Below are 26,513 nucleotides of genomic sequence, written 5' to 3'. Positions count from 1 at the left end.
TCAACATCCATTAGTTGCACAATCCTTAAACATATTCTGAATTCAAACATAATAAATTTCCTTGACACAGAAAAGCTTCTGTTCACAAATAAGCATGGATTTAGAAAGCACCACTTGTGTGAAACTCAGGTTTCCCTTTCCTTACATTATATCCTGTGAATCATGGATGATGGGTAACAGACAGGGTCCATATTCCTAGCATTCCAGAAAGTGCTTAACATAGTGCACCTCTCCAGCCTGTTAGTGAAGGTACAAGCAGGTAAATTTGGTTCCCAGATATTCAAGCAGCTTCTTAAGTAGTAGGAGGAAATTAGTATTTAACGTCCCGTCGACAACGAGGTCATTAGAGACGGAGCACAAGCTCGGATTAGGGAAGGATGGGTAAGGAAATCGGCCGTGCCCTTTCAAAGGAACCATCCCGGCATTTGCCTGAAGTGATCTAGGGAAATCATGGAAAACCTAAATCAGGATGGCCGGACGCGGGATTGAACCGTCTTCCTGCCGAATGCGAGTCCAGTGTGCTAACCACTGCGCCAGCTCGCTCGGTTTCTTAAGTAGTAGAACCTAGCATGTTGCCCTTGACAGCAAGTGTTCATCAGAGATGAAGGTGTTGGTAGGACTCTCACAAGGAAGTATGACAGGACCACTCTTGTCCTCTATATACAGAAATGACCAGATGGACAGGTTGTTTGCTGATTTTGCTGTGGTGTACAAGATGGTGTCATCTTTGAGTGACTGTAGGAGGATACAAGATGACTTAGACAGAATTTATAGTTGGCGGCTTGCTCTAAATACAGAAAAATGTAAGTTTATGCAGATGAGTAGGAAAAACAATCATGTAATGGTTACATACAAACATACAGAGTTAGTAATGTGCTGTTTGACACAGTCATTTCAGTTAAGTACCTAGGCCTAATGCTGCAAAGTTATATGAAATAGAACTAACACATAAGGACGGTAATAGGGAAGGCAAGTGGTGTACTTTGATTTATTGGAAGAATTTTTGGAAGTGGAGCTCATCTATAAAAGTAACTGCCCATAGAACACTGGTGTGACCCAATCTTGAGTACTGCTTGAGTGTTTGGGATCCCCACAAGCTTGGTTTGAAGGTAAACAGCAAAGCAATTCAGAAGAATGCTGCCCGATTCGTTAGGTTTGCTAACAGGCAAGTGTTACTGTGATGCTTTATGAACTCAAATGGGAATCCCCGGAGGGAAGACTGTGTTCTTTTCGTGCAACATTATTGAGAAAATTTACAGAACCTACATTCGAAGCTGACTGCAGAACAATTTTACTGCCATCAATGAACTTCTCCTCACTCCATTTGCAAGTGGAACAGGAAAGGAAACCACTATCAGTGGTACAAGGTACCCTCCGCAATGCACGATGTGGTGGCTTGCACAGTATGTGTAGAAATTTTTTTTTAGTGAAATGAAACAAGGCTTACTCTGCAATATACTGCTGAATACTTTTTTTCCTTAGAAAGTCCTTGTCCATGCACTCATACCTTCTCCAAATATATTTCAAGAAGTCTGTAATTTCTTTACTTGTTAGAGAAGAATAGTAAGATATGTATGAGGTAGAAAAACAGATATAGTACACTACAAAAACAGAAGAAGAAGAAGAAAAAGAAGAAAATGAACTGAAAATTTAAGGATTCATAGTCTACATGGCGTGAGGAATGCTGGAATAAATTCCATTCAAATTTCACAGGTTTTCACTAACAGAAGTTGCAATATGGCATTTTCATGGAGCAATCTGATAGTTTTTGCACTAATATTGCGACAGAATTGGAAGTAAAATCAGCATTGGTTGTATTTTGTTGTTTTATTGTCAGCAAAATCGATTTTTGGTCACTTAGTGACCATCCTCAGTGCTAGAAGTTAAAAATTGCACATAACGATCAGAGAGTATAAAACCGAAAACCACAACTACACCTGCATATGAACATAACAGTTGGTAGGAACATATCTGTCATATAGAATTAAAATTGGTAGGCACTGTATGAAGCTATAACCACAAGCTTAGAGCGATCACATAAACTGAGGCCGCTGTCTACATGCACCTGTACAGCAGACATCGGTGTGACAGGGCTTGGAACGCCCCCTATGTGGTATGCGTCACATGAAGACTTAATATTACTGGTTTTGCAAGATATTAACACAAAATACCTCTTGTGCATTTGTGACTCACGAAGTAATTCAAATTTAAAATTTATGTAAAAAACATAGCAGACGAAGGGGGAAGGAAACATCTAAAATACACTGGCGTATTGTTTTTTAAAAAACCAACTTGCAAAACATAAGACTGATCAATAATAAGTTGTCAGAGTGCAAGATAAGTAAAAGAGAAAAAGAAAAGGAAAAAGAATAATATATGAATAACAACCAACTTGGTTTTTTAAAAAAACTATACACCAGTGTATTTTAGATGTTTCCTTCCCCCTTCGTCTGCTATGTTTTTTACATAAATTTTAAATTTTAATTACTTCATGAGTCACAAATGCACAAGAAGTATTTTGTGTTAATATCTTGCAAAACCAGTAATATTAAGTCTTCACGTGACCCATACCACATAGGGGGTGTTCCAAGCCCTGTCAAACCAAGGTCTGCTGTACAGATGCATGTAGACAGCGGCCTCAGTTTATGTGATCACTCTAAGCTTGTGGTTATAGCTTCATACCAGTGCCTGCCAATTTTAATTCTATATGACAGATATGTTCCTACCGACTGTTATGTTCATATGCAGGTGTAGTTGTGATTTTCGATTTTATACTCTCTGATCATTATGTGATATTTTTAACTTCTAGCACTGAGGATGATCACTAAGTGACCGAAAATCAATTTTGCTGACAATAAAACAACAAAATACAGCCAATGCTGATTTTCCTTTCAATTCTATCCACTATTTGGTCATGGTGCACACAACACACCATGGTGTTGCCAATCAATATTACGACATTTACTATGAACAGCATGCCACAATTTTGCTAATGATATGTAGATTGTAGAATTCATAGTGGTCTCTTGTGTAATAAATCATTCACCAGAATTAGTGTTCTCTTTTTCTCTTCTGAGATTTCATCAACTTTAATTTCCTCTTTGCTTTGTAATTAATATGTTCCCATTCAACAGAAACCTGTTTTGTTTTGACTGAATAAAGGAGAGCTCAAGACTCATCACCGGTTGGAGATGGTAGTGCTTGTCATCATTTTCCAGCCAATTTGTTCTGTCTATTTCTCTCACACACACCTGGGGCCAACTTCACAAACTTTCAATTGCTCTTGATCCATAACCTCCACACTCTCTACTTCTCTCAGATCATGTCATCAAATTCCCAGTCCCAAGGCCTTGCTGCCAAGAAACAATATTTTTATTAGTGCTCCTCTGATCCAGAATTTACTTCCTCTTGCCTCATAAATATGACAAACTACTGTCGTCCTAAGACTAGATCTTTGGACATCTTCAGAACACGTATCTGAACATTCACGAAGCACCATGTTGTGATAATGTGTTTACGAACCATGTAGAAGAATTATTCATGTTTGTTGTTGGTTGTTGTTGTTGTTGTTGTTGTTGTTGTCTTCTTCTTCAGCCTGAAGACATTTCATGCCATTCTCCACGCTGTTCTATCCTGTGCAAGGTCTTCATCTCTGAATAACTACTGCAATCTACATAAATTTGAACATGCTTACTGCACTCACTCCTACATCTTCCTCTACAACCCCCCCACCCCTCCCACACACACTCCTCCCACTATTAGCAATTTTTTTTGATATCTCAGGGTGTTTCCCAATCCCTTCTTTTAGTTAAGTTTTGCCATTTTTTTTCTCCAATTTGATTTAGTAGCTCCTCATTAGTTACTCAATCAACCAATCTAATCTTCAGCATTCTTCTATAACACTAAATTTCTAAGGCTTCTATTCTCTTCTTGTCTGAACTGCTTATCATCAAAATTTAATTCTGTACAAGGGCTACACTCCAGACTAATACCTTAAGAAAAGACCCTAATGCTTAAATTTATATTAGATGTTAACAAATTCCTCTTTTTCAGAAATGCTTTTCTTGATATTGATGGTCTGCGCGGGCTCGGTAGTCTAGCGGTTCTAGGCGCTCAGTCCAGAACCGCGCGACTGCTACGGTCGCAGGTTCGAATCCTGCCTTGGGCATGGATGTGTGTGATGTCCTTAGGTTAGTTAGGTTTAAGTAGTTCTAAGTTCTATGGGACTGATGACCACAGATGTTAAGTCCCATAGTGCTCAGAGCCATTTGAATCTTTTTAATGGTCTGCATTCTGCATGTTACATCCTCTTTGCTTCCATCAAAGCAGCAATACAGTAAAACTCCATTTATACACTCCTGGAAATGGAAAAAAGAACACATTGACACCGGTGTGTCAGACCCACCATACTTGCTCCGGACACTGCGAGAGGGCTGTACAAGCAATGATCACACGCACGGCACAGCGGACACACCAGGAACCGCAGTGTTGGCCGTCGAATGGCGCTAGCTGCGCAGCATTTGTGCACCGCCGCCGTCAGTGTCAGCCAGTTTGCCGTGGCATACGGAGCACCATCGCAGTCTTTAACACTGATAGCATGCCGCAACAGCATGGACGTGAACCGTATGTGCAGTTGACGGACTTTGAGCGAGGGCGTATAGTGGGCATGCGGGAGGCCGGGTGGACGTACCGCCGAATTGCTCAACACGTGGGGCGTGAGGTCTCCACAGTACATCGATGTTGTCGCCAGTGGTCGGCGGAAGGTGGATGTGCCCGTAGACCTGGGACCGGACCGCAGCGACGCACGGATGCACGCCAAGACTGTAGGATCCTACGCACTGCCGTAGGGGACCGCACCGCCACTTCCCAGCAAATTAGGGACACTGTTGCTCCTGGGGCGGCGAGGACCATTCGCAACCGTCTCCATGAAGCTGGGCTACGGTCCCGCACACCGTTAGGCCGTCTTCCGCTCACGCCCCAACATCGTGCAGCCCGCCTCCAGTGGTGTCGTGACAGGCGTGAATGGAGGGACGAATGGAGACGTGTCGTCTTCAGCAATGAGAGTCGCTTCTGCCTTGGTGCCAATGATGGTCGTATGCGTGTTTGGCGCCGTGCAGGTGAGCGCCACAATCAGGACTGCATACGACCGAGGCACACAGGGCCAACACCCGGCATCATGGTGTGGGGAGCGATCTCCTACACTGGCCGTACACCTCTGGTGAGCGTCGAGGGGACACTGAATAGTGCACGGTACATCCAAACCGTCATCGAACCCATCATTCTACCATTCCTAGACCGGCAAGGGAACTTGCTGTTCCAACAGGACAATGCACGTCCGCATGTATCCCGTGCCACCCAACGTGCTCTAGAAGGTGGCCAGCAAGATCTCCGGATCTGTCCCCCCTTGAGCATGTTTGGGACAGGAAGAAGCGTCGTCTCACGCGGTCTGCACGTCCAGCACGAACGCTGGTCCAACTGAGGCGCCAGGTGGAAATGGCATGGCAAGCCATTCCACAGGACTACATCTAGCATCTCTACGGTCGTCTCCATGGGAGAATAGCAGCCTGCATTGCTGCGAAAGGTGGATATACACTGTACTAGTGCCGACATTGTGCATGCTTTGTTGCCTGTGACTATGTGCCTGTGGTTCTGTCAGTGTGATCATGTGATGTATCTTACCCCAGGAATGTGTCAATAAAGTTTCCCCTTCCTGGAACAATGAATTCACGGTGTTCTTATTTCAATTTCCAGGAGTGTACATTTTTTCACTTATATGTTTTCCTCACTTAAAATTGGTAAGGCCGATATTAGACTATACTGTAATAAGGAACTTTGCCAAAGTTAGGCATTGGTCAAATTTTCTTTGATGAAATCTAGCGCATTGCCTTAGATTTGATCAAAGGAAGCGTTCATCTTATGTTTACTTGCATGGAGAAATCAACCGCTTGGAGTGCTAGCTTTGCTGCAGCTGTCTGACACACAATGTTTATCAATATGACTCTCAAATTTACATGGTGCGTTGCATATATATTGAAATTGATAGAAATATTCAAGGCAGATGAAGCACTGTGTAGCTTACAGCATCCCGAATACCAAAACAGAATAAAAGTGAGAGCTATATAAAAATCGCGGATGCTATTAGCCATGAAGTACAGCCAGGATTTAAGACCGAGAATATAATGGAGAAAATCTACAACTTCGGTGGAAATAAAAATGTTTCATGACTCCAGTATGTATTAAATTTATTTGCCTTCACATATTCCTCCTTCAGTGCATTATTAATAGCTTCAAACATTTCTGGTGTCATTTTCAAGGTTAACATTTTTCTTTATATCTTTGAGTACGGTACCTAGTAAGCCTATATAACATTTTTTTTTAATTTAACTTTTTATTTACTGTCTGACACACAATGTTTATCAATATGACTCCCAAATTTACATGTGTTTACCACTTAATTTGATAGTATACATTTTTCACACTCATACTTTTTCCGTAGTCCATTGAAAAACATATAAACAAAGTTTTACTGTACTCACTGAAGGCTTTTAGTGTGTCATTTCATAATCAAATTCCCTCAGATCCACCTGATTTAATCTGACTACACAATATCACACCTCTGTTTTACTTTTGTCGATGTTCCTCTTAAAATCTCTTTTTATGATGCGATCCATTGCATTCCACTACTCTTCCAAGTTCTTGGCTGTTCTCTGACAGAACTACAATACGGTCATCAAACCTTGGCCTTCTCCCTTGACATTAATTTCCTTTCCAAATGTTTGCTCAGTTTACTTTGACACTTTCTCAAGGTACAGATTGAATAACGTTAGGGATAGGCTACAACCCTGTCTCACTCCCTTCTCAAACACTCCTTGGCCCCTTCTCAACTACTGTTTGCCTTTCATGTCCCTCAATTCTTATAACTGCCATCTGGTTTCCATACAAGTATGCAAATAAACTTTTACTTTCTGTATTTTATCCCTGCTACCTTCAAAAGTTTCAGACAATGTTATCAAAAGCTTTCTCTAAATCTACAAAAGCTATAAATGTAGGTTTGTTCTTTCTTCATCCTGTCACCTAATACAACTTGTAGGTTCAGTACTGCTTCACATGTTACTGCATTTCTCCAGAACCCAAACTTATCTTCATGCTAACAAAAACAAATAATATCTCTGAGCAAGTAGACCTATGTAAAATCTTTGTGTCAAGATCTTTGTAAAGAGTAAACAATTGTCCTAGTACAAGCTAGATGTTGGCAAAGTTTCATTATCACTGTGTGTATGCACACTCATTGTTTAAAAGTGAGTGATGTGTTACCAACCAGCCATCAAAATGGAAGCAGACATTTGTATATGAACAACAAAAGCCACCCACACTGGCACAGTAAGTAGAAAACTAAATTCTGGATCCAAATCAACAGATAAACAATGCTCATGGTGATACATCTTTTTGTTACAGAGCCAGCAGCCAGCATTATGACTGAAACAGATAAATATCTATGTAACTTCTGGAAAACCATTTGAAGACAAGTCTGAAAACATTCGAAAACTGATTCATGGAATGAATAAACAACTATTTCAAAAAAGTGACTGGTTGCAGTTTTACATATTTACACTTCACTGATGACATTTTTATGATACAGATTAAACGCGAATACATACTAGCCTCATTCCTCGAATCTCAACATCATCTGCCTCATTTTATTCCAGTGCCATTATTTATGCTGACTTCTGGAGTTGGGTAGTGCACAATATGAGTGAAAGAATATTCCATGTAGATTTTGAAATGTTTTTAGTTTCTGGAGTGAATGTATACACAGCAAAAGATGGGTAAAGAAACATAGGCATCTGACAAATGTAACTTTCTTGAATTTTTGTGGCTGCTTAACAGTAGGTCACTACGGATGGAACAAAAATTTCCAATTATTCATGGAGTCGATGGGTTACATGCATTGTTGAATTTCTGTTTGAGTTCTGTCGACTCTATGGCTAAGTGGAAAATTATCAGACTATTTGTCACATATTCACAGGTTGACTGTCAAATGGAAGGTTTTATTTACATATCTTTTTTCTTCTACTTTAAACTCTGTGAATTCTTTGTATGCATGAAAAATGCCAGTTTACACCTTAGTTCAGAATCCACATTACAATGTAGATCCCTATATAGCTGTCTGGGTACAAACCACTGTCTTTGTTCATGAAAAATTTAGATTTTAGTCATATCTGGGTATGTGGCAAGTAAAATACATTGGCAAGACTAGGTCTGAGGCGTTTCTGGCTGCAGCAATGGTCTTTGTGAACCGTAGTTGGTTGTTTTGGGGAAGGAGACCAGACAGCGAGGTCATCGGTCTCAACTGATTAGGGAAGGACGGGGAAGGAAGTCGGCTGTGCCCTTTGAAAGGAACCATCCCGGCATTTGCCTGGAGCGATTTAGGGAAATCACGGAAAACCAAAATCATGATGGCCGGACGTGGGATTCAACCGTCGTCCTCCCGAATGCGAGTCCAGTGTCTAACCACTGCGCCACCTCGCTCTGAACCGTAGTATTCTGAGGCAGAAAGATATCTGTTTTTAGGTGGTGATGTAAACTGTATACTACTTGCTAAAAGATGTCTGATAGGAAGCAGCAGTTTGTGACCTGAATGTGTGAAAGGTGGAGGGCGCAAAAGATGTGAAAATAAGATTAAGTATAAGAAGAAAACTAGTGCAAATAATTTAAAGACTAATAATACATTTCAACAATAAAAAGGAAACAAATTAATTCTTATTGTTTTTTCTTATAAAAGAAAAATGTTATATTCATTAATCAGATTTTTATGTATTGCTCTCATTGATATATAAATGGAAACAACTTGCATCATATTATGCCAGGTAGTCAAAACTCTAACAAAGAGCTTCACTGCTCTTTTAGCTGTTTTTGAAAAGTCAAGATCATTCTACAAATGTTGACAATGTATTTTACATGTCTATGCCTACTCCCATTCTCATGATTTAAATGAAGGGTGCTCTTTATAAATACTGCTTTAACATTCTGACTGCACTCTTAGCATATCCAATAAATAAATACTTACTAAGCAATGAGACACCCCCGCTCCCCAAATTTTGTGCCTTTTTTTATTTCTATATTTCGTGCACTGTTGGTTGCGGCTCATAATTAGCATTCCATAATGTTATCATTCCTGCTCCAAATGTTTCCAATTTGGTGCCAAGTACAGTAAATCTTGTTTTTCTGTATTACACATTGTATAATTAATTATTTAGTTTCATTATTTAATGTCCTGTTGTTAAATAATACCCAGGTGTAGCCAAGAATTCTGTGTGAAAATGGCTACACATTACATGTCGGATTTTAATTCACAGTGCACAAAATATATTCCCAGACAGTAATCATATCATTAAAGCTATATACTTTATATACGGTTTCCTAGAAGCAAGTATCAACCAATTTTTGCCTATTCCATATGAATATGACCTTGTTACCCTTCCTTTCCGTGCTTAAGAAAGAGTGGATCATCATGAACCATAGTAGCCTGGTAAAAATGTGTCACCAGCCGAATTCTTTATAGGAGATAGTAAAATCTAACCAGACCTTCAACTGAAGAAAACAGTTACACACAAATTAATAACAAGGAAATGTAGTTGGTTAAATAACATGAAGTCACCTGCAAAAGAACAGATTTATTGTGTGTGTATATATATAGAAAGAAACTTCCACATGGGAAAAATATATTAAAAACAAAGATTCCAAGACTTACCAAGCGGGAAAGCGCCGGCAGACAGGCACATGAACAAAACACACAAACACACACACAGAATTACGAGCTTTCGCAACTGGCAGTTGCTTCGTCAGGAAAGAGGGAAGGAGAGGGAAAAATGAAAGGATGTGGGTTTTAAGGGAGAGGGCAAGGAGTCATTCCAATCCCGGGAGCGGAAAGACTTCCCTTAGGGGAAAAAAAGGACAGGTGTACACTCGCACACACACACACATATCCATCCGCACTGTGTATGTGCGGATGGATATGTGTGTGTGTGTGTGAGTGTACACCTGTCCTTTTTTTCCCCTAAGGGAAGTCTTTCCGCTCCCGGGATTGGAATGACTCCTTGCGGAAAGACTTCCCTTAGGGGAAGGTGTGGATGTGGGAGAGGAAAGATTGAGGACTTTGATTTGGGATAGGAGTTGACGGGTGTGTTCATTGACCGAGTCGATGTATAGGTGAAGGATTAGGCGGGTGAGGGCTATGGATTGTGCTGTTTGGAACTGGTATAAGGACTGAGGGAAAGAAGGATTGCAGCCAGAGATGGGAACTTTAAGTGTGAGGCCTTTGGGAGTAATGCCAAATATCAGACAAGCCTGAGTAAATAAAATATGGGAGCGTAATCTGGCTAGGGTGAAGGCATGTTTGCGGAGGGAATGTAAATAAAATTTAATGGGGTCGTTGTAGGGATGTTGTGAGGTTGACATGGTATTAGTAGGTGGAAAGGGTAAGAGGTTAAAGTGAAAGTAAAGAGAGATTTATCTAGGGAGAGATAAAGGTGTGAAAAAAGTCGAAAAAGTGTTGGTTTGAGATGAGCTATGTTGATCATGTGCTGAACTTAGGTTGGTGAACAACAATGGGTGCAAAGGTTGAGTAGTTATGTTGTCTCCAGATCACGTCCTTTTTTTCCTCTAAGGGAAGTCTTTCCGCTCCCGGGATTGGAATGACTCCTTGCGGAAAGACTTCCCTTAGGGGAAAAAAAGGACAGGTGTACACTCGCGCACACACACACACACACACACATATCCATCCGCACATACACAGACACAAGCAGACATATTTAAAGGCAAAGAGTAAGGGCAGAGATGTCAGTCGAGGCGGAAGTACAGAGGCAAAGAAGTTGTTGAAAGATAGGTGAGGTATGAGCGGCGGCAACTTGAAATTAGCGGAGGTTGAGGCCTGGCGGATATCGAGAAGAGAGGATATACTGAAGGGCGAGTTCCCATCTCCGGAGTTCGGATAGGTTGGTGTTGGTGGGAAGTATCCAGATAACTCGGACGGTGTAACACTGTGCCAAGATGTGCTGGCCGTGCATCAAGGCATGTTTAGCCACAGGGTGATCCTCATTACCAACAAACACTGTCTGCCTGTGTCCATTCATGCGAATGGACAGTTTGTTGCTGGTCATTCCCACATAGAAAGCGTCACAGTGCAGGCAGGTCAGTTGGTAAATCACGTGGGTGCTTTCACATGTGGCTCTCCCTTTGATCGTGTACACCTTCCGGGTTACAGGACTGGAGTAGGTGGTGATGGGAGGGTGCATAGGACAGGTTTTACACCGGGGGCGGTTGCAAGGGTAGGAGCCAGAAGGTAGGGAAGGTGGTTTGGGGATTTCATAGGGATGAACCAAGAGGTTACGAAGGTTAGGTGGACGGCGGAAAGACACTCTTGGTGGAGTGGGGAGGATTTCATGAAGGATGGATCTCATTTCGGGGCAGGATTTTAGGAAGTCGTATCCCTGCTGGAGAGCCACATTCAAGGTCTGATCCAGTCCCGGGAAGTATTCTGTCACAAGTGGGGCACTTTTGGGGTTCTTCTGTGAGAGGTTCTGGGTTTGAGGGGATGAGGAAGTGGCTCTGGTTATCTGCTTCTGTACCAGGTTGGGAGGGTAGTTGCGGGATGCGAAAGCTGTTTTCAGGTTGTTGGTGTAATGGTCGAGGGATTCAGGACTGGAGCAGATTTGTTTGCCACAAAGGCCTAGGCTGTAGGGAAGGGACCGTTTGATATGGAATGGGTGGCAGCTGTCATAATGGAGGTACTGTTGCTTGTTGGTGGGTTTGATGTGGACGGATGTGTGCAGCTGGCCATTGGACAGATGGAGGTCAACGTCTAGGAAAGTGGCATGGGATTTGGAGTAGGACCAGGTGAATCTGATGGAACCAAAGGAGTTGAGGTTGGAGAGGAAATTCTGGAGTTGTTCTTCACTGTGAGTCCAGATCATGAAGATGTCATCAATAAATCTGTACCAAACTTTGGGTTGGCAGGCTTGGGTAACCAAGAAGGCTTCCTCTAAGCGACCCATAAATAGGTTGGCATACGAGGGGGCCATCCTGGTACCCATGGCTGTTCCCTTTAATTGTTGGTATGTCTGGCCTTCAAAAGCGAAGAAGTTGTGGGTCAGGATGAAGCTGGCTAAGGTGACGAGGAAAGAGGTTTTAGGTAGGGTGGCAGGTGATCGGCGTGAAAGGAAGTGCTCCATTGCAGCGAGGCCCTGGACGTGCGGGATATTCGTGTATAGGGAAGTGGCATCAATGGTTACAAGGATGGTTTCCGGGGGTAACAGACTGGGTACGGATTCCAGGCATTCGAGAAAGTGGTTGGTGTCTTTGATGAAGGATGGGAGACTGCATGTAATGGGTTGAAGGTGTTGATCTAAGTAGGCAGAGACACGTTCTGTGGGGGCTTGGTAACCAGCTACAATGGGGCGGCCAGGATGTTTGGGTTTGTGAATTTTAGGAAGTAGGTAGAAGGTAGGAGTGCGAGGTGTCGGTGGGGTGAGGAGTTTGATGGAGTCAGGTGAAAGGTTTTGTAGGGGGCCTAAGGTTCTGAGGATTCCTTGAAGCTCCGCCTGGACATCAGGAATGGGATTACCTCGGCAAACTTTGTATGTAGAGTTGTCTGAAAGCTGATGCAGTCCCTCAGCCACATACTCCCAACGATCAAGTACCACGGTCATGGAACCCTTGTCAGCCGGAAGAATGATGATGGATCGGTCAGCTTTCAGATCACGGATAGCCTGGGATTCGGCTGTGGTGATGTTGGGAGTAGGATTAAGGTTTTTCAAGAAAGATTGAGAGGCAAGGCTGGAAGTGAGAAATTCCTGGAAGGTTTGGAGAGGGTGATTTTGAGGAAGAGGAGGTGGGTCCTGCTGTGATGGAGGACGGAACTGTTGCAGGCAGGGTTCAATTTGGATAGTGTCTTGGGGAGTTGGATCATTAGGAGTGGGATCAGGATTGTTTTTCTTCGTGGCAAAGCGATATTTCCAGCAGAGACTACGAGTGTAGGACAGTAAATCCTTGACAACGGCAGTTTGGTTGAACCTGGGAGTGGGGCTGAAGGTGTGGCCTTTGGATAGGACAGAGGTTTCGGATTGGGAGAGGGGTTTGGAGGAAAGGTTAACTACTGAATTGGGGTGTTGTGGTTCCAGATTGTGTTGACTAGAATTTTGAGGTGTTGGGGGGAGTGGAGCTGGAAGTGGGAGATTGAGTAGATGGGAGAGACTGGGTCTGTGTGCAATGAGAGGAGGTTGAGGTTTGTTGGAAAGGTTGTGGAGGGTGAGTGAGTTGCCTTTCCGGAGGTGGGAAACCAGGAGATTGGATAGTTTTTTTAGGTGGAGGGTGGCATGTTGTTCTAATTTGCGGTTGGCCTGTAGGAGGATGCTACGTACAGCCGGTGTGGATGTGGGAGAGGAAAGATTGAGGACTTTGATTTGGGATAGGAGTTGACGGGTGTGTTCATTGACCGAGTCGATGTATAGGTGAAGGATTAGGCGGGTGAGGGCTATGGATTGTGCTGTTTGGAACTGGTATAAGGACTGATGGAAAGAAGGATTGCAGCCAGAGATGGGAACTTTAAGTGTGAGGCCTTTGGGAGTAATGCCAAATATCAGACAAGCCTGAGTAAATAAAATATGGGAGCGTAATCTGGCTAGGGTGAAGGCATGTTTGCGGAGGGAATGTAAATAAAATTTAATGGGGTCGTTGTAGGGATGTTGTGAGGTTGACATGGTATTAGTAGGTGGAAAGGGTAAGAGGTTAAAGTGAAAGTAAAGAGAGATTTATCTGGGGAGAGATAAAGGTGTGAAAAAAGTCGAAAAAGTGTTGGTTTGAGATGAGCTATGTTGATCATGTGCTGAACTTAGGTTGGTGAACAACAATGGGTGCAAAGGTTGAGTAGTTATGTTGTCTCCAGATCACGTTAAAGGGTGCGGAAATTCAAGAAAAATACGAAAAAAAAATTTTCGAAAAAAGTTTCGAAAAAATAATTTGCGAAAAAATAAAATTCGAAAGAAATTTTCGAATAAAATCTCGAAGAATATGTGTGTAAAAGTATTCAAAGGACTGGTTATGTACTGGCAGGTTATGATAATGAGGCTAACAATTGTTTGATGAAGAAATAATAACGTGTAAACCTGTGGGAAGCTGCGAAAAAATGATCGGTTTTGTGGGAAAAACGGGAATGGAAATAAAACGAAAGTTGTTGGAAAAAAAACTGAGATGGTTGTGTAATGGGTGAAAGGATTTACTGTCCTACACTCGTAGTCTCTGCTGGAAATATCACTTTGCCACGAAGAAAAACAATCCTGATCCCACTCCTAATGATCCAACTCCCCAAGACACTATCCAAATTGAACCCTGCCTGCAACAGTTCCGTCCTCCATCACAGCGGGACCCACCTCCTCTTCCTCAAAATCACCCTCTCCAAACCTTCCAGGAATTTCTCACTTCCAGCCTTGCCTCTCAATCTTTCTTGAAAAACCTTAATCCTACTCCCAACATCACCACAGCCGAATCCCAGGCTATCCGTGATCTGAAAGCTGACCGATCCATCATCATTCTTCCGGCTGACAAGGGTTCCATGACCGTGGTACTTGATCGTTGGGAGTATGTGGCTGAGGGACTGCATCAGCTTTCAGACAACTCTACATACAAAGTTTGCCGAGGTAATCCCATTCCTGATGTCCAGGCGGAGCTTCAAGGAATCCTCAGAACCTTAGGCCCCCTACAAAACCTTTCACCTGACTCCATCAAACTCCTCACCCCACCGACACCTCGCACTCCTACCTTCTACCTACTTCCTAAAATTCACAAACCCAAACATCCTGGCCGCCCCATTGTAGCTGGTTACCAAGCCCCCACAGAACGTGTCTCTGCCTACTTAGATCAACACCTTCAACCCATTACATGCAGTCTCCCATCCTTCATCAAAGACACCAACCACTTTCTCGAATGCCTGGAATCCGTACCCAGTCTGTTACCCCCGGAAACCATCCTTGTAACCATTGATGCCACTTCCCTATACACGAATATCCCGCACGTCCAGGGCCTCGCTGCAATGGAGCACTTCCTTTCACGCCGATCACCTGCCACCCTACCTAAAACCTCTTTCCTCGTCACCTTAGCCAGCTTCATCCTGACCCACAACTTCTTCGCTTTTGAAGGCCAGACATACCAACAATTAAAGGGAACAGCCATGGGTACCAGGATGGCCCCCTCGTATGCCAACCTATTTATGGGTCGCTTAGAGGAAGCCTTCTTGGTTACCCAAGCCTGCCAACCCAAAGTTTGGTACAGATTTATTGATGACATCTTCATGATCTGGACTCACAGTGAAGAACAACTCCAGAATTTCCTCTCCAACCTCAACTCCTTTGGTTCCATCAGATTCACCTGGTCCTACTCCAAATCCCATGCCACTTTCCTAGACGTTGACCTCCATCTGTCCAATGGCCAGCTGCACACATCCGTCCACATCAAACCCACCAACAAGCAACAGTACCTCCATTATGACAGCTGCCACCCATTCCATATCAAACGGTCCCTTCCCTACAGCCTAGGCCTTTGTGGCAAACAAATCTGCTCCAGTCCTGAATCCCTCGACCATTACACCAACAACCTGAAAACAGCTTTCGCATCCCGCAACTACCCTCCCAACCTGGTACAGAAGCAGATAACCAGAGCCACTTCCTCATCCCCTCAAACCCAGAACCTCTCACAGAAGAACCCCAAAAGTGCCCCACTTGTGACAGAATACTTCCCGGGACTGGATCAGACCTTGAATGTGGCTCTCCAGCAGGGATACGACTTCCTAAAATCCTGCCCCGAAATGAGATCCATCCTTCATGAAATCCTCCCCACTCCACCAAGAGTGTCTTTCCGCCGTCCACCTGACCTTCGTAACCTCTTGGTTCATCCCTATGAAATCCCCAAACCACCTTCCCTACCTTCTGGCTCCTACCCTTGCAACCGCCCCCGGTGTAAAACCTGTCCTATGCACCCTCCCACCACCACCTACTCCAGTCCTGTAACCCGGAAGGTGTACACGATCAAAGGGAGAGCCACATGTGAAAGCACCCACGTGATTTACCAACTGACCTGCCTGCACTGTGACGCTTTCTATGTGGGAATGACCAGCAACAAACTGTCCATTCGCATGAATGGACACAGGCAGACAGTGTTTGTTGGTAATGAGGATCACCCTGTGGCTAAACATGCCTTGATGCACGGCCAGCACATCTTGGCACAGTGTTACACCGTCCGAGTTATCTGGATACTTCCCACCAACACCAACCTATCCGAACTCCGGAGATGGGAACTCGCCCTTCAGTATATCCTCTCTTCTCGATATCCGCCAGGCCTCAACCTCCGCTAATTTCAAGTTGCCGCCGCTCATACCTCACCTGTCTTTCAACAACTTCTTTGCCTCTGTACTTCCGCCTCGACTGACATCTCTGCCCTTACTCTTTGCCTTTACAAATGTCTGCTTGTGTCTGTGTATGTGCGGATGGATATGTGTGTGTGTGTGCGCGAGTGTACACCTGTCCTTTTTTTCCCCTAAGGGAAGTCTTTCCGCTCCCGGGATTGGAATGACTCCTTACCCTCTCCCTTAAAACCCACATCCTTTTATTTTTCCCTCTCCTTCCCTCTTTCCTGACGAAGCAACTGCCAGTTGCGAAAGCTCGTAATTCTGTGTGTGTGTTTGTGTGGTTTGTTCATGTGCCTGTCTGCCGGCGCTTTCCCGCTTGGTAAGTCTTGGAATCTTTGTTTTTAATATATTTTTCCCATGTGGAAGTTTCTTTCTATATATATATATATATATATATATATATAGACACACATGAACAAAACACACAAACACACACACAGAGTTACTAGCTTTCGCAACCGATGGTTGCTTCTTCAGGAAGGAGAGGGAAAGACGAAAGGATGTGGGTTTTAAGGGAGAGGGTAAGGAGTCATTCCAATCCCGGGAGCGGAAAGACTTCCCTTAGGGAAAAAAGGGACAGGTGTACACACACACACACACACACACACACACACACACACACACACACACATATATCCCTATAGCAGCAGTTATGTTGAAAGCGTTGAAAATTTTAGGTTATGGTTTGGAAGTAAATTACGTATTATTGAGTATAATTAGGTAGGAAACCTTCTTGTACAAACGAAAATAGAAAGTAAGACGATAGAGAAGATTTCGAAATGCAACAGAGACAATAACAAACGTAATTGTTGGGTTCAAATTAATGATGATGTAAATATAATAGAAAGAAGCTTCCACATGGGAAAAATATATTAAAAACAAAGATTCCAAGACTTACCAAGCGGGAAAGCGCCGGCAGACAGGCACATGAACAAAACACACAAACACACACACAGAGTTACTAGCTTTCGCAACCGATGGTTGCTTCTTCAGGAAGGAGAGGGAAAGACGAAAGTATGTGGGTTTTAAGGGAGAGGGTAAGGAGTCATTCCAATCCCGGGAGCGGAAAGACTTCCCTTAGGGGAAAAAAAGGACAGGTGTACACTCGCACACACACACACATATCCATCCGCACATACACAGACACAAAGAGTAAGGGCAGAGATGTCAGTCGAGGCGGAAGTACAGAGGCAAAGAAGTTGTTGTGTCTGTGTATGTGCGGATGGATATGTGTGTGTGTGTGCGCGCGCGAGTGTACACCTGTCCTTTTTTTCCCCTAAGGGAAGTCTTTCCGCTCCCGGGATTGGAATGACTCCTTACCCTCTCCCTTAAAACCCACATCCTTTCGTCTTTCCCTCTCTTTCCTGAAGAAGCAACCATCGGTTGCGAAAGCTAGTAATTCTGTGTGTGTGTTTTTGTGTTTTGTTCATGTGCCTGTCTGCCGGCGCTTTCCCGCTTGGTAAGTCTTGGAATCTTTGTTTTTAATATATTTTTCCCATGTGGAAGTTTCTATATATATAATGATTGGTTTGTGGGGCGCTCAACTGTGTTGTTATCAGCACCCGTACAAATTCCCAACCTTTGCTCAGTCCAATCTCGCCACTTTCAAGAATGATTATGAAATTATGAGGACAACACAAACACCCAGTCTTCTCAAGGCAGGTGAAAATCCCTGACGCCGTGCTCGGGAAGCGAGAACGCAACCACGAAACCTCGAGCTGCAGACGGAAATTTATATATGAAGGTGAATTATCCCAAAACTGTACTCTGAAGTCTTAATTTGCTTCACAGTGCACAAGAATGACAATCTTCTGGGAGTGTGTGTGTCTATCATGTGACAACTGATATTAGCACAATATCTGCAAATTGTTTCCAAATAAACATTATATGAGTAAAATCTAGACGTATACTCATACATTCATAGCCTGTGTACTAACCTAACCATGAAGTGCCGCCTCGGTGCCTGGCTCAACAGAAATGTACTGTCTGTCTCGTGTGACCTTTTAACTTTAACAGACAAGGCATCACACGACCACACAAGATCTAGTCCATTGTTAAAGTCCATCCATCGCCACATACTGTTAGGCTCTGGCACAACGCGACCAAGACGCATGCAGCTTCCCCAAAATTCTTGGTTGTTCATCTCCTCTGGTCTGTGGACAAAAATGTTATTTTCAACGTATATTAAGATGTATAAGGCCTCCAGACACAATTTCAGGATAGAACCTTGGGAATAAGCAACAGTTTCCTAAATTTTTATTTTTAGTATTTATCAGTTTAACCATATTTCAGAGAGGGGAGATATTGATGAAACATACATTTATTATCACTGGAGGAGTTGATAAGAAAACAACATAAAACTCAAGAAATGAAAATGGCTTGATAAGAAACAATGGACTTATACTTGTCAGCCACTGGAAAAAAAGAAGAAGAAAATGTTTTCAATGCCGACTGAAATCAGAATGACTGCAAAAGAACTGAAGTGAACAAACAGTAACAACTAAGACACCGAGGAGATTCTTGTAGCTACTTCCACGCTAACACACATAAGAATGAACATTCTTTCACAAAAGGAATGATGCATATAATACCTGAAGACAACAAACAGGATTTACAAACGCCTTGTTCAACCAGTTCTCAATGCTCATCTACCATTGACTGCTACCAAATTGGAGAGAAGAACAATAGCATCTCATCACTGGCTTATTTTGTAAGCAATGGGATCATAATACAGACAGTCATCCATGTCCAGTGAAAGAAACTGCACTAAGTACTGTGTATCATGTAAAGATTTACTGTTAAAATTTCATGAAAATACGTTTTTAAACAGTTCAGACAACTTATTACTGTTTCATAGATACATTTCATGATCTACGTCAGTAAAATCAGGGGAATTAAAGATCATGCAGAGACTTACTGACGGTGTTATTCCTGCACACTATTTGCTGTAGTTGTCCAACATAAAACTGATGTGCGATTTACAGATTGACCATCTATCTACTATTACAACTCACGATAGACTGCAACAATGCCACACTGTTAACAGACTGTTAAGGCTCTAGTGGTAGTAATTGTACCCTAATTGAGATATTCGCAGCACAGCTTTGGCACTAGGGCACATGGGTAGAGTAGTCCCTGCCTAATCTTAAGCATAGAATGTCTCCTACATTAGGCACCCACAGTTTGGTCATGATAAAATGTACTGCTACTGCATGTCTTGTCTATTGTCGCTCAGCTGTCACATATCACCAAGTACAATGTCTAGTACCAGAGTCATATGGCAGGTCAAAAAAATTCCACTAGTCATGGGAACATAAGCACCTTTGCTCTAGCACAACAACTATCGCTGATCACTAATACCAATTGTTAATGGGTGTATTATGTTTTTTGCACTCTGAACAAGTGTCCTACTGGGGATGTGGATTCACTGTCATAAAAGGAGGTTATCTAATCATTTTAAAAATACCATATATTAGCTCTGGTCTGGCAGTCTAATACCTCACTTTCAAACTGGCAAATTACAATGGGCAAATTTTTTTTATTCAGTGTTACATGTGTCATGGGCAGTTGATCAAACAAGTCTGTTTGACTAATGGGAAGCATCTACCAGAAATGTGGGAAAATCTTAAACAATTGGCTGCTGTGCTAAAGAGAATGTTTCAATTCCCATGGCAAATGGAACTCTTCAACCTGCTACATGACTGAGATACTAGACACTGCCCTTGCAGATGACGTGACAGTCAAGCTCCTATGGACAAGACACACAATAAGAAACATGCAGTATGCCACATAAAATCAACTTGCAAAATTCCAAGAACCAGCTTCCAGGACGGAACCATATGAGTATTGCTTGAGACGAAACCTTAATGTACAGTACAATAAAAAGTAATCTCCTGTTACACACTACAAACTGTTTCACAGTGCATATAAATGTAACTTACCTTGAGTGCAGTACATTTCTCAAGTTTTGTGTGACACATGAATACAGTCTTAAACTTGAATAAAACTCTCCTACAACTCCGAGTGAAACTGATGTCCTCAAATGTAGGTGCAGATAAAATGATCAATTTGCACATTTATTAACACTAATAATCAACTCAGGAATCGGTCTGGTGATGGCACAAACTTATGCTCTAACCATTACCACATATTACACCACATTGGGAGTAGGAGTACACATATTTTGAGGGTCATTTTATTTTTATTTTACTGACAGTCAACTGTCAAGCAACCATTTCATCAATAGCTCTTTCTAAAGCCATGTTTGATTTGCTGTTTATCACTTTTTTTTAATTTGTAGAGAAAACAAACTTAGCATCTGTTACCGACACTGTTGAAAGATTATTATTATATTTGAGAAAAAACAAAGGCCTTAAAACAGAATCTTGTGTATTATCTCATACAATTAGTTCCCACTGGGATGCAAACTGATAGCTTAGGACAGAAATCTTTGGTATTTACTCCACCCCCCCCCCCCCCCCCCCCGACGGATATGACTTGAGCCATCTGTACACTCCCCATGATGCCATAACAAGGCTGTTGCAACTTGCACAGTCTTTGACACATCATATAATATACCAGTAATCTCTAATTTATTGCATAATAAAATGCATTCTCACTACATATGTAAATAGCCATCTCAATAACATAACTCTTTAGAAAGCCAAACTGTGATTTCCACAATATTTATTTATAGTCAAATATTTAATTAGCAGTCAAAGTTAATGCTTAATTTTTCTATCATGTTGGAAGATGCTCATACAAGTGAAGCCTGACAGCAGTTTGATAGTATTTCTTTGTCCCTGATATACAGTGGCTTAACTACAGTATATTTCAGGCAAACAGGCAATGTTCCAATGATAAATGATTAGTCATGCAAATAATATAGAATGTTAATAAATTCATAACAAGACTCTATAATAATGAACTCAATATTTTTTATGATAGTCATTAATTCTTTCAGTGTTGAAAGGGATTTTCATTTTACTGAAGTTATATGTAAAGTCTGGTCTCAGGTATTCCTGAACCTGACAACTACATTTTATCAGTTACCAAAATAATAAAGTGCTTGTTGAAGAGTTTTGCAACACTACACATATCTGTTAATAAAGTATCATCTACTGTTAAAGTTGTCTGCTCCTCTTCATCTTTAATTTTACCAATCTCCCCCTTCATTATATGTATTGCGTATGATCTTAATTTTCTTGGCTGATGTGGCTCTCACCCTATCATAAAGTGTATGCTTTGATGTGTGGGTCAATTTGTTCAATATTCTTCAGCATTTCTTGAGTAGAGCTACAGTACTGGCATTAGAGCTATTCTTGACTCAAAGATACAGTTTCTCTTTTGTCCTATAGATACCTTTATTTCTTGAGCGAGTCGTGGCTTTTTATTTTTATTTTATAATTTTTTGGTCTAACCTGACCAAGAATAGATACAAACTCAGTGTTGGTATGGTTTGATGCTGACACTATCTTTACCAGATCATACTTTATGTAATATTAAGGATCTCTGTCAATACTATTGCCGGGAAAACCTATATCTCTGCGGTCTTCTTTTGTGAAACTTTTACATGGATATCCAGGGTATTGCAGGGAATACATCCAACATTCCCGTAACCCTCCTGGCCTCAACCTTTGTTAGTCACTGTCCTCACCCAACCAGCCCCCTCCCTGTTCCCATTCCAGCACTACACAGCCGTCATTTCACCACCACACCCAGTCTTTTAATTTCTTTTATTTTTATTTCTCTCCTTTCCACTACTCCCCCCTGCCCCCTCCGCACCTTCTCTCCTACCCTCCGTCTAAACTGCAACATTTCACTGTCCGCCAATCCCACCATATTATCCCTCCCCCTCCCCGCCCCAGCCGCCTCCTTATCCCCAACCCAGTTGCCACTCCCCTCATGCACTGGTGCTACTGCTCACAGTGTAGTTTCAGCTCTCTGAGACTGCAGACATGTGTGCAAGTTGCAATGTGGTTTCAGCTTTTGTGTGTGTGTGTGTGTGTGTGTTTGTGTGTGTGTGTTCGCGCATATGTGCGTCTACTGCTGACAAAGGCCTTAATGGCCAAAAGCTATGATTGTGTGAATCTTTTTATTGTGCCTATCGTGACTCAGCATCTCCACTATATGGTGAGTAGCAACTTTCCTTCTCTCATATAGTTAAGAAATTATGTTTACCAGAGTACAAAACCACATGTCTTGTCTGCCACAGGTAGCGCTGTGGACTAGAGATGGCGACACCATGTGAAATGAGATAAGAACTCATTAAAAATGATAAATAATGCTAAAAACACCTACAGGTATGATGGATTCAGTGCCCTCTTTGCTCAAAATTACTTGGCCAGGGAAAGAGTACAGTGATATAGGGAAGCCACAGGAAGAAATATCTCACAATTTTATTCATTAACACTTGTTCCCTGCAGGATAAGAGCATCAGTATTCATGTAGATAAGTAACAACACAGCCAAGTATTTTTCCTGGACTCCACTACATGCAACAATAACCAGCATAAAAACTGTGAACACCTTGAAGCAAAGGGAATGCAAAATATAAATTGCCATTTCTATCTTTCGAGATGATGATTATGGTGATGATGAGGATGATGATGATGGTGATGATAATAGTTATTATTATCATAATCATGTTGAGAGACTGAAATGGCAATTTATATTTTGGCGGGAAATTTGAAATCAATAATCACATGAACAATGCTTTGCTTTTTAGTTCTATTTTTTTGTTTCCTGAATTTAACTTCATAGGGCAATGGTTTATAAGCAACTTGCATGGTATAATTAATACTGGACATTTCCAATTATGCTACTTCATAGAAGTTATGAGAAAAAGTCATTACTTTCATGTGAGAAGCATACTGTTATTTTTCCACAGAGTTTAAATGAGCAAAACACAACCATTATTTCTATTCTGTAATAATGCCTGATAGGGCATGAGACACTAGAGAATACAGATATTACACAATAACAATAATGTTGCCTCACCCTTTATCCAGTCCTTGGTTGACGCGCAAGACATTACTCCACTGAATGCGATAAAATGGTGTTAACCAGTTTTGTGGAATTATATTATCATTTGAAAGTATTCCAAGATCTGCATAATGAGTAATAATATGTTGTAACCTCAATGATTGGAATGTTTCCACATATTTCTTCCCCTCCTCAGTCAACAGAAAGGGTAACAAACCTAGTAAGGAAGATATTTTTCAGAACTAAAGAAAACATTAAAACACATTTATTGTAGAGAAATCAAAGTGTATATATAATTTTATATGTATCACATACATGGCTAATTGAGTAAATAATGTGAAATTTCATTTTCTGGTTACAAGACACCAATGCTATTTCTAGCCCATTTCGCAGACTGAACTATTGAAACTCCCTGTAAATTTTGAAATACACTGTGAAATACATTAATTTTTTTCTTCTGTTTTCCTCACGTCCTCCACCCCAAATAACAGGATCTTGAATGCTTTTCAATTAGCAGCCCCTCCCCCAATGTTTCTTCAGATAATTTATATCTCTTTTTATTGCAGTGATGTTAAATGAATCTTCTTTCCCAGAACAGCTTTTCTTCTAAATTTTTAGTTTCCTGATTTTTCTCCACCTTTTTCCTCTGAATACAGTGTTTCTTTCAGATTTACTTTATTATTTTAGCCATTTATGATTTTTAGTATATCAAAGGAAGGAGTAAAGCTAACCATTCACCTTACACTAAAAGGCACTAAGTGAATGAGTGAATGAGAGAGAGAGAGAGAGAGAGAGAGAGAGAGAGAGAGAGAGAGAGAGAGAGAGAGAGAGAGAGGAGGGGGGGGGGGGAGGGAGAGAGAGAGAGAGAGAGAGAGGGGGGGGGGAGAGAGAGAGAAACAAGATTAAATTGTAACTAAGCATTTGTGCAATGGGGCTGAGAGAGTAACAAATACTAATAAACACACACACAAAACTGACTTCATCTGTTGTATTAGAGCTTAGCTATGTGTTCACTTATGTTTGTGTTTTTGAGGTCCAGCCCACTGTGGAGCAGACATTTATTTATGCCTATAGTAATGCACAAAAATGGGCCAAAATACTTCTACAGATATCTTGCTTCCACTTCCTAAGTCTTCTTTCTGCTTTAAGTTTACCTCATCTGCATTTTTTTTTTTTAAATTCTTTTTTTGATCAGACTGAGCAACAGTCTATGGGAGACTGTCCACAGACAGATACAGAAAATTCTAACGTAGATTGATAGAACACAACTGTGTACCCTACAGTCCGAACTGCAGGTATTTTTTAATGATTTAGTTTAATCTTTAATTATCTTTCTGTCTGACCCAGTGGAACATTGGTGAAAATGTGCTGCTGGAAACGAAAAAGCTGTGGCATCAAATATTTCAATCTGCCTTTAGCCTAGTCTTTACATTTCAATTAAGTGAAAATTTGCCAGGAACAACACATGGTTCACATTAAACTGCAGATCCCCTTTCTCTGGTAGGGTTACTGGAACAGGTTATGAACCCGCAAGTCACCAAAGTGGCATCCAATTGCAAGACTTGCACCAGCCCATTCAACCACATGGAATTATTATTATTATGTTTCTAGTAAATTTTGCAATTAACACTATTCTGTTTTACTTACAATTAGCTACAATAGCACTAGGTAAAGATTACTACAGTGGTTTTGTTATGGGAGCTGTTTCCTATGTCCTTTATCACCCAAAAATGGGTCAAACTTTTTTTTTTATTATTATTATTCTGCATCACTGGCACATTATCACAAAATATGTGACCACACGAAAAGATTTTTTCTAAAAAAAAAGTACTAACTTTCACTGAAGTATAAGATGCAAAGTGAAAGCAAACACAGTAACAATAGCAACTTGTCATGAGATAATCTCATATTAACACTATACTGTACACAAAGAAAGTTTTAAAAAATTGATAGAAAAGAGGGAAGTGTTGAACATGACTGGTAAGAACCATTTAAAACCAAAAAGGCTGGAGCAAATAAGAAAAGAATTTTCCTATTTTGCCATTCATTTCAGTGGGTTGCAATCACAGCAAGCTCAACTATACAGTCATCACACTTTCTGCAGAGTATACAAAATTGCCAATTAAAAAGCTTTAAGTTTGAACATGAAAGACTTGTCTATCACCAGTGGCTATTACTCTTGTGAAAGGCTGTTTGCACAATATGGGATACCACAAACTATACTGCTGTTAAGGGTATGCATAAATATTATTTTTCTATGTTGTATGTACTGGATGACAATGTACATCATTTATCTTTTAAATATTCAATTTCATCAGGTAAGGTAATAGGGCTTTCCCATTTAGTAAACAAAAAGCTAATCACAATAACAGTATTTCCTGAATGGAATACATAGAATGATTATATGGACAGACTAGCTTTCACTCACAGAAATTCTTGCTGCTGCATACGTTACTCAAGTATCTGCATTTTCATCAGTCTTATTGTAAATTCTCATTTCAGAATGCAACTAATGATGGCTGCTTTCATGTAGTAAAATACATTTGTTGGCAAGTCAAAATTTATTGTCAAATGTTTATTATTCATTTACTGTGACAATATAACATGCTATAAATTTGTGTATGATTTGTTACTATTGTCTTCTTTTCTTCATAATTATTCAAATGCACAGATACTGTGCTTCACTGAGGCATTACATTTTGTTACTCATTCTGCTGTTAAATTTGGCATTCAAATTATGTTTTTTCCTTAAGTTTCTAAATGTTATTGACACAGTCGGAATTCAAAATACAGGCCAGCTGAAAATATCTCACCAGGTCCTTCTATACAAAACTGTTGGATTTGATCAATACATAACTTGCAACCCCAAACTTCTGCATTTTTCCAGACTTCTACAGTCTGTTAAGAAAAGTGATCTGTAAGACAATTTTAAAATTTTGGAACATTTTGACATTTCAACGATAACAATGTCAAATACAGTGTGTATCACACATACTTTTCCAAGGAATGGTCACCACACATTATAGAAATAAAGCCACAAGACATGGAGTTCTGTGTATCAGATGTCTCCTCCA

At 41.2% G+C, this 26,513-nt stretch overlaps 1 protein-coding gene across 1 annotated transcript in view; it reads right to left on the bottom strand.

The window, feature by feature from the left end:
- LOC126272611 (protein germ cell-less) overlaps window positions 1-26,513 on the bottom strand; it is a 120,713-nt gene that overhangs the window by 14,852 nt on the left and 79,348 nt on the right. The window contains exons 7-8 of the mRNA XM_049975559.1: window positions 23,455-23,656; window positions 18,394-18,609 (exon numbers count right to left, since the gene is read on the bottom strand). Of these exons, the coding sequence (XP_049831516.1) occupies window positions 18,394-18,609; window positions 23,455-23,656 (418 nt within the window). The remainder of the gene's footprint in view (window positions 1-18,393; window positions 18,610-23,454; window positions 23,657-26,513) is intronic.

This window comes from Schistocerca gregaria, chromosome 1, assembly GCF_023897955.1.
Source record: "Schistocerca gregaria isolate iqSchGreg1 chromosome 1, iqSchGreg1.2, whole genome shotgun sequence".
NCBI classification, from domain to species: Eukaryota; Metazoa; Arthropoda; class Insecta; order Orthoptera; family Acrididae; genus Schistocerca; species Schistocerca gregaria.
Note: the sequence above shows the minus strand (reverse complement) of the source record. Positions and strands in the feature narration are given on the sequence as shown.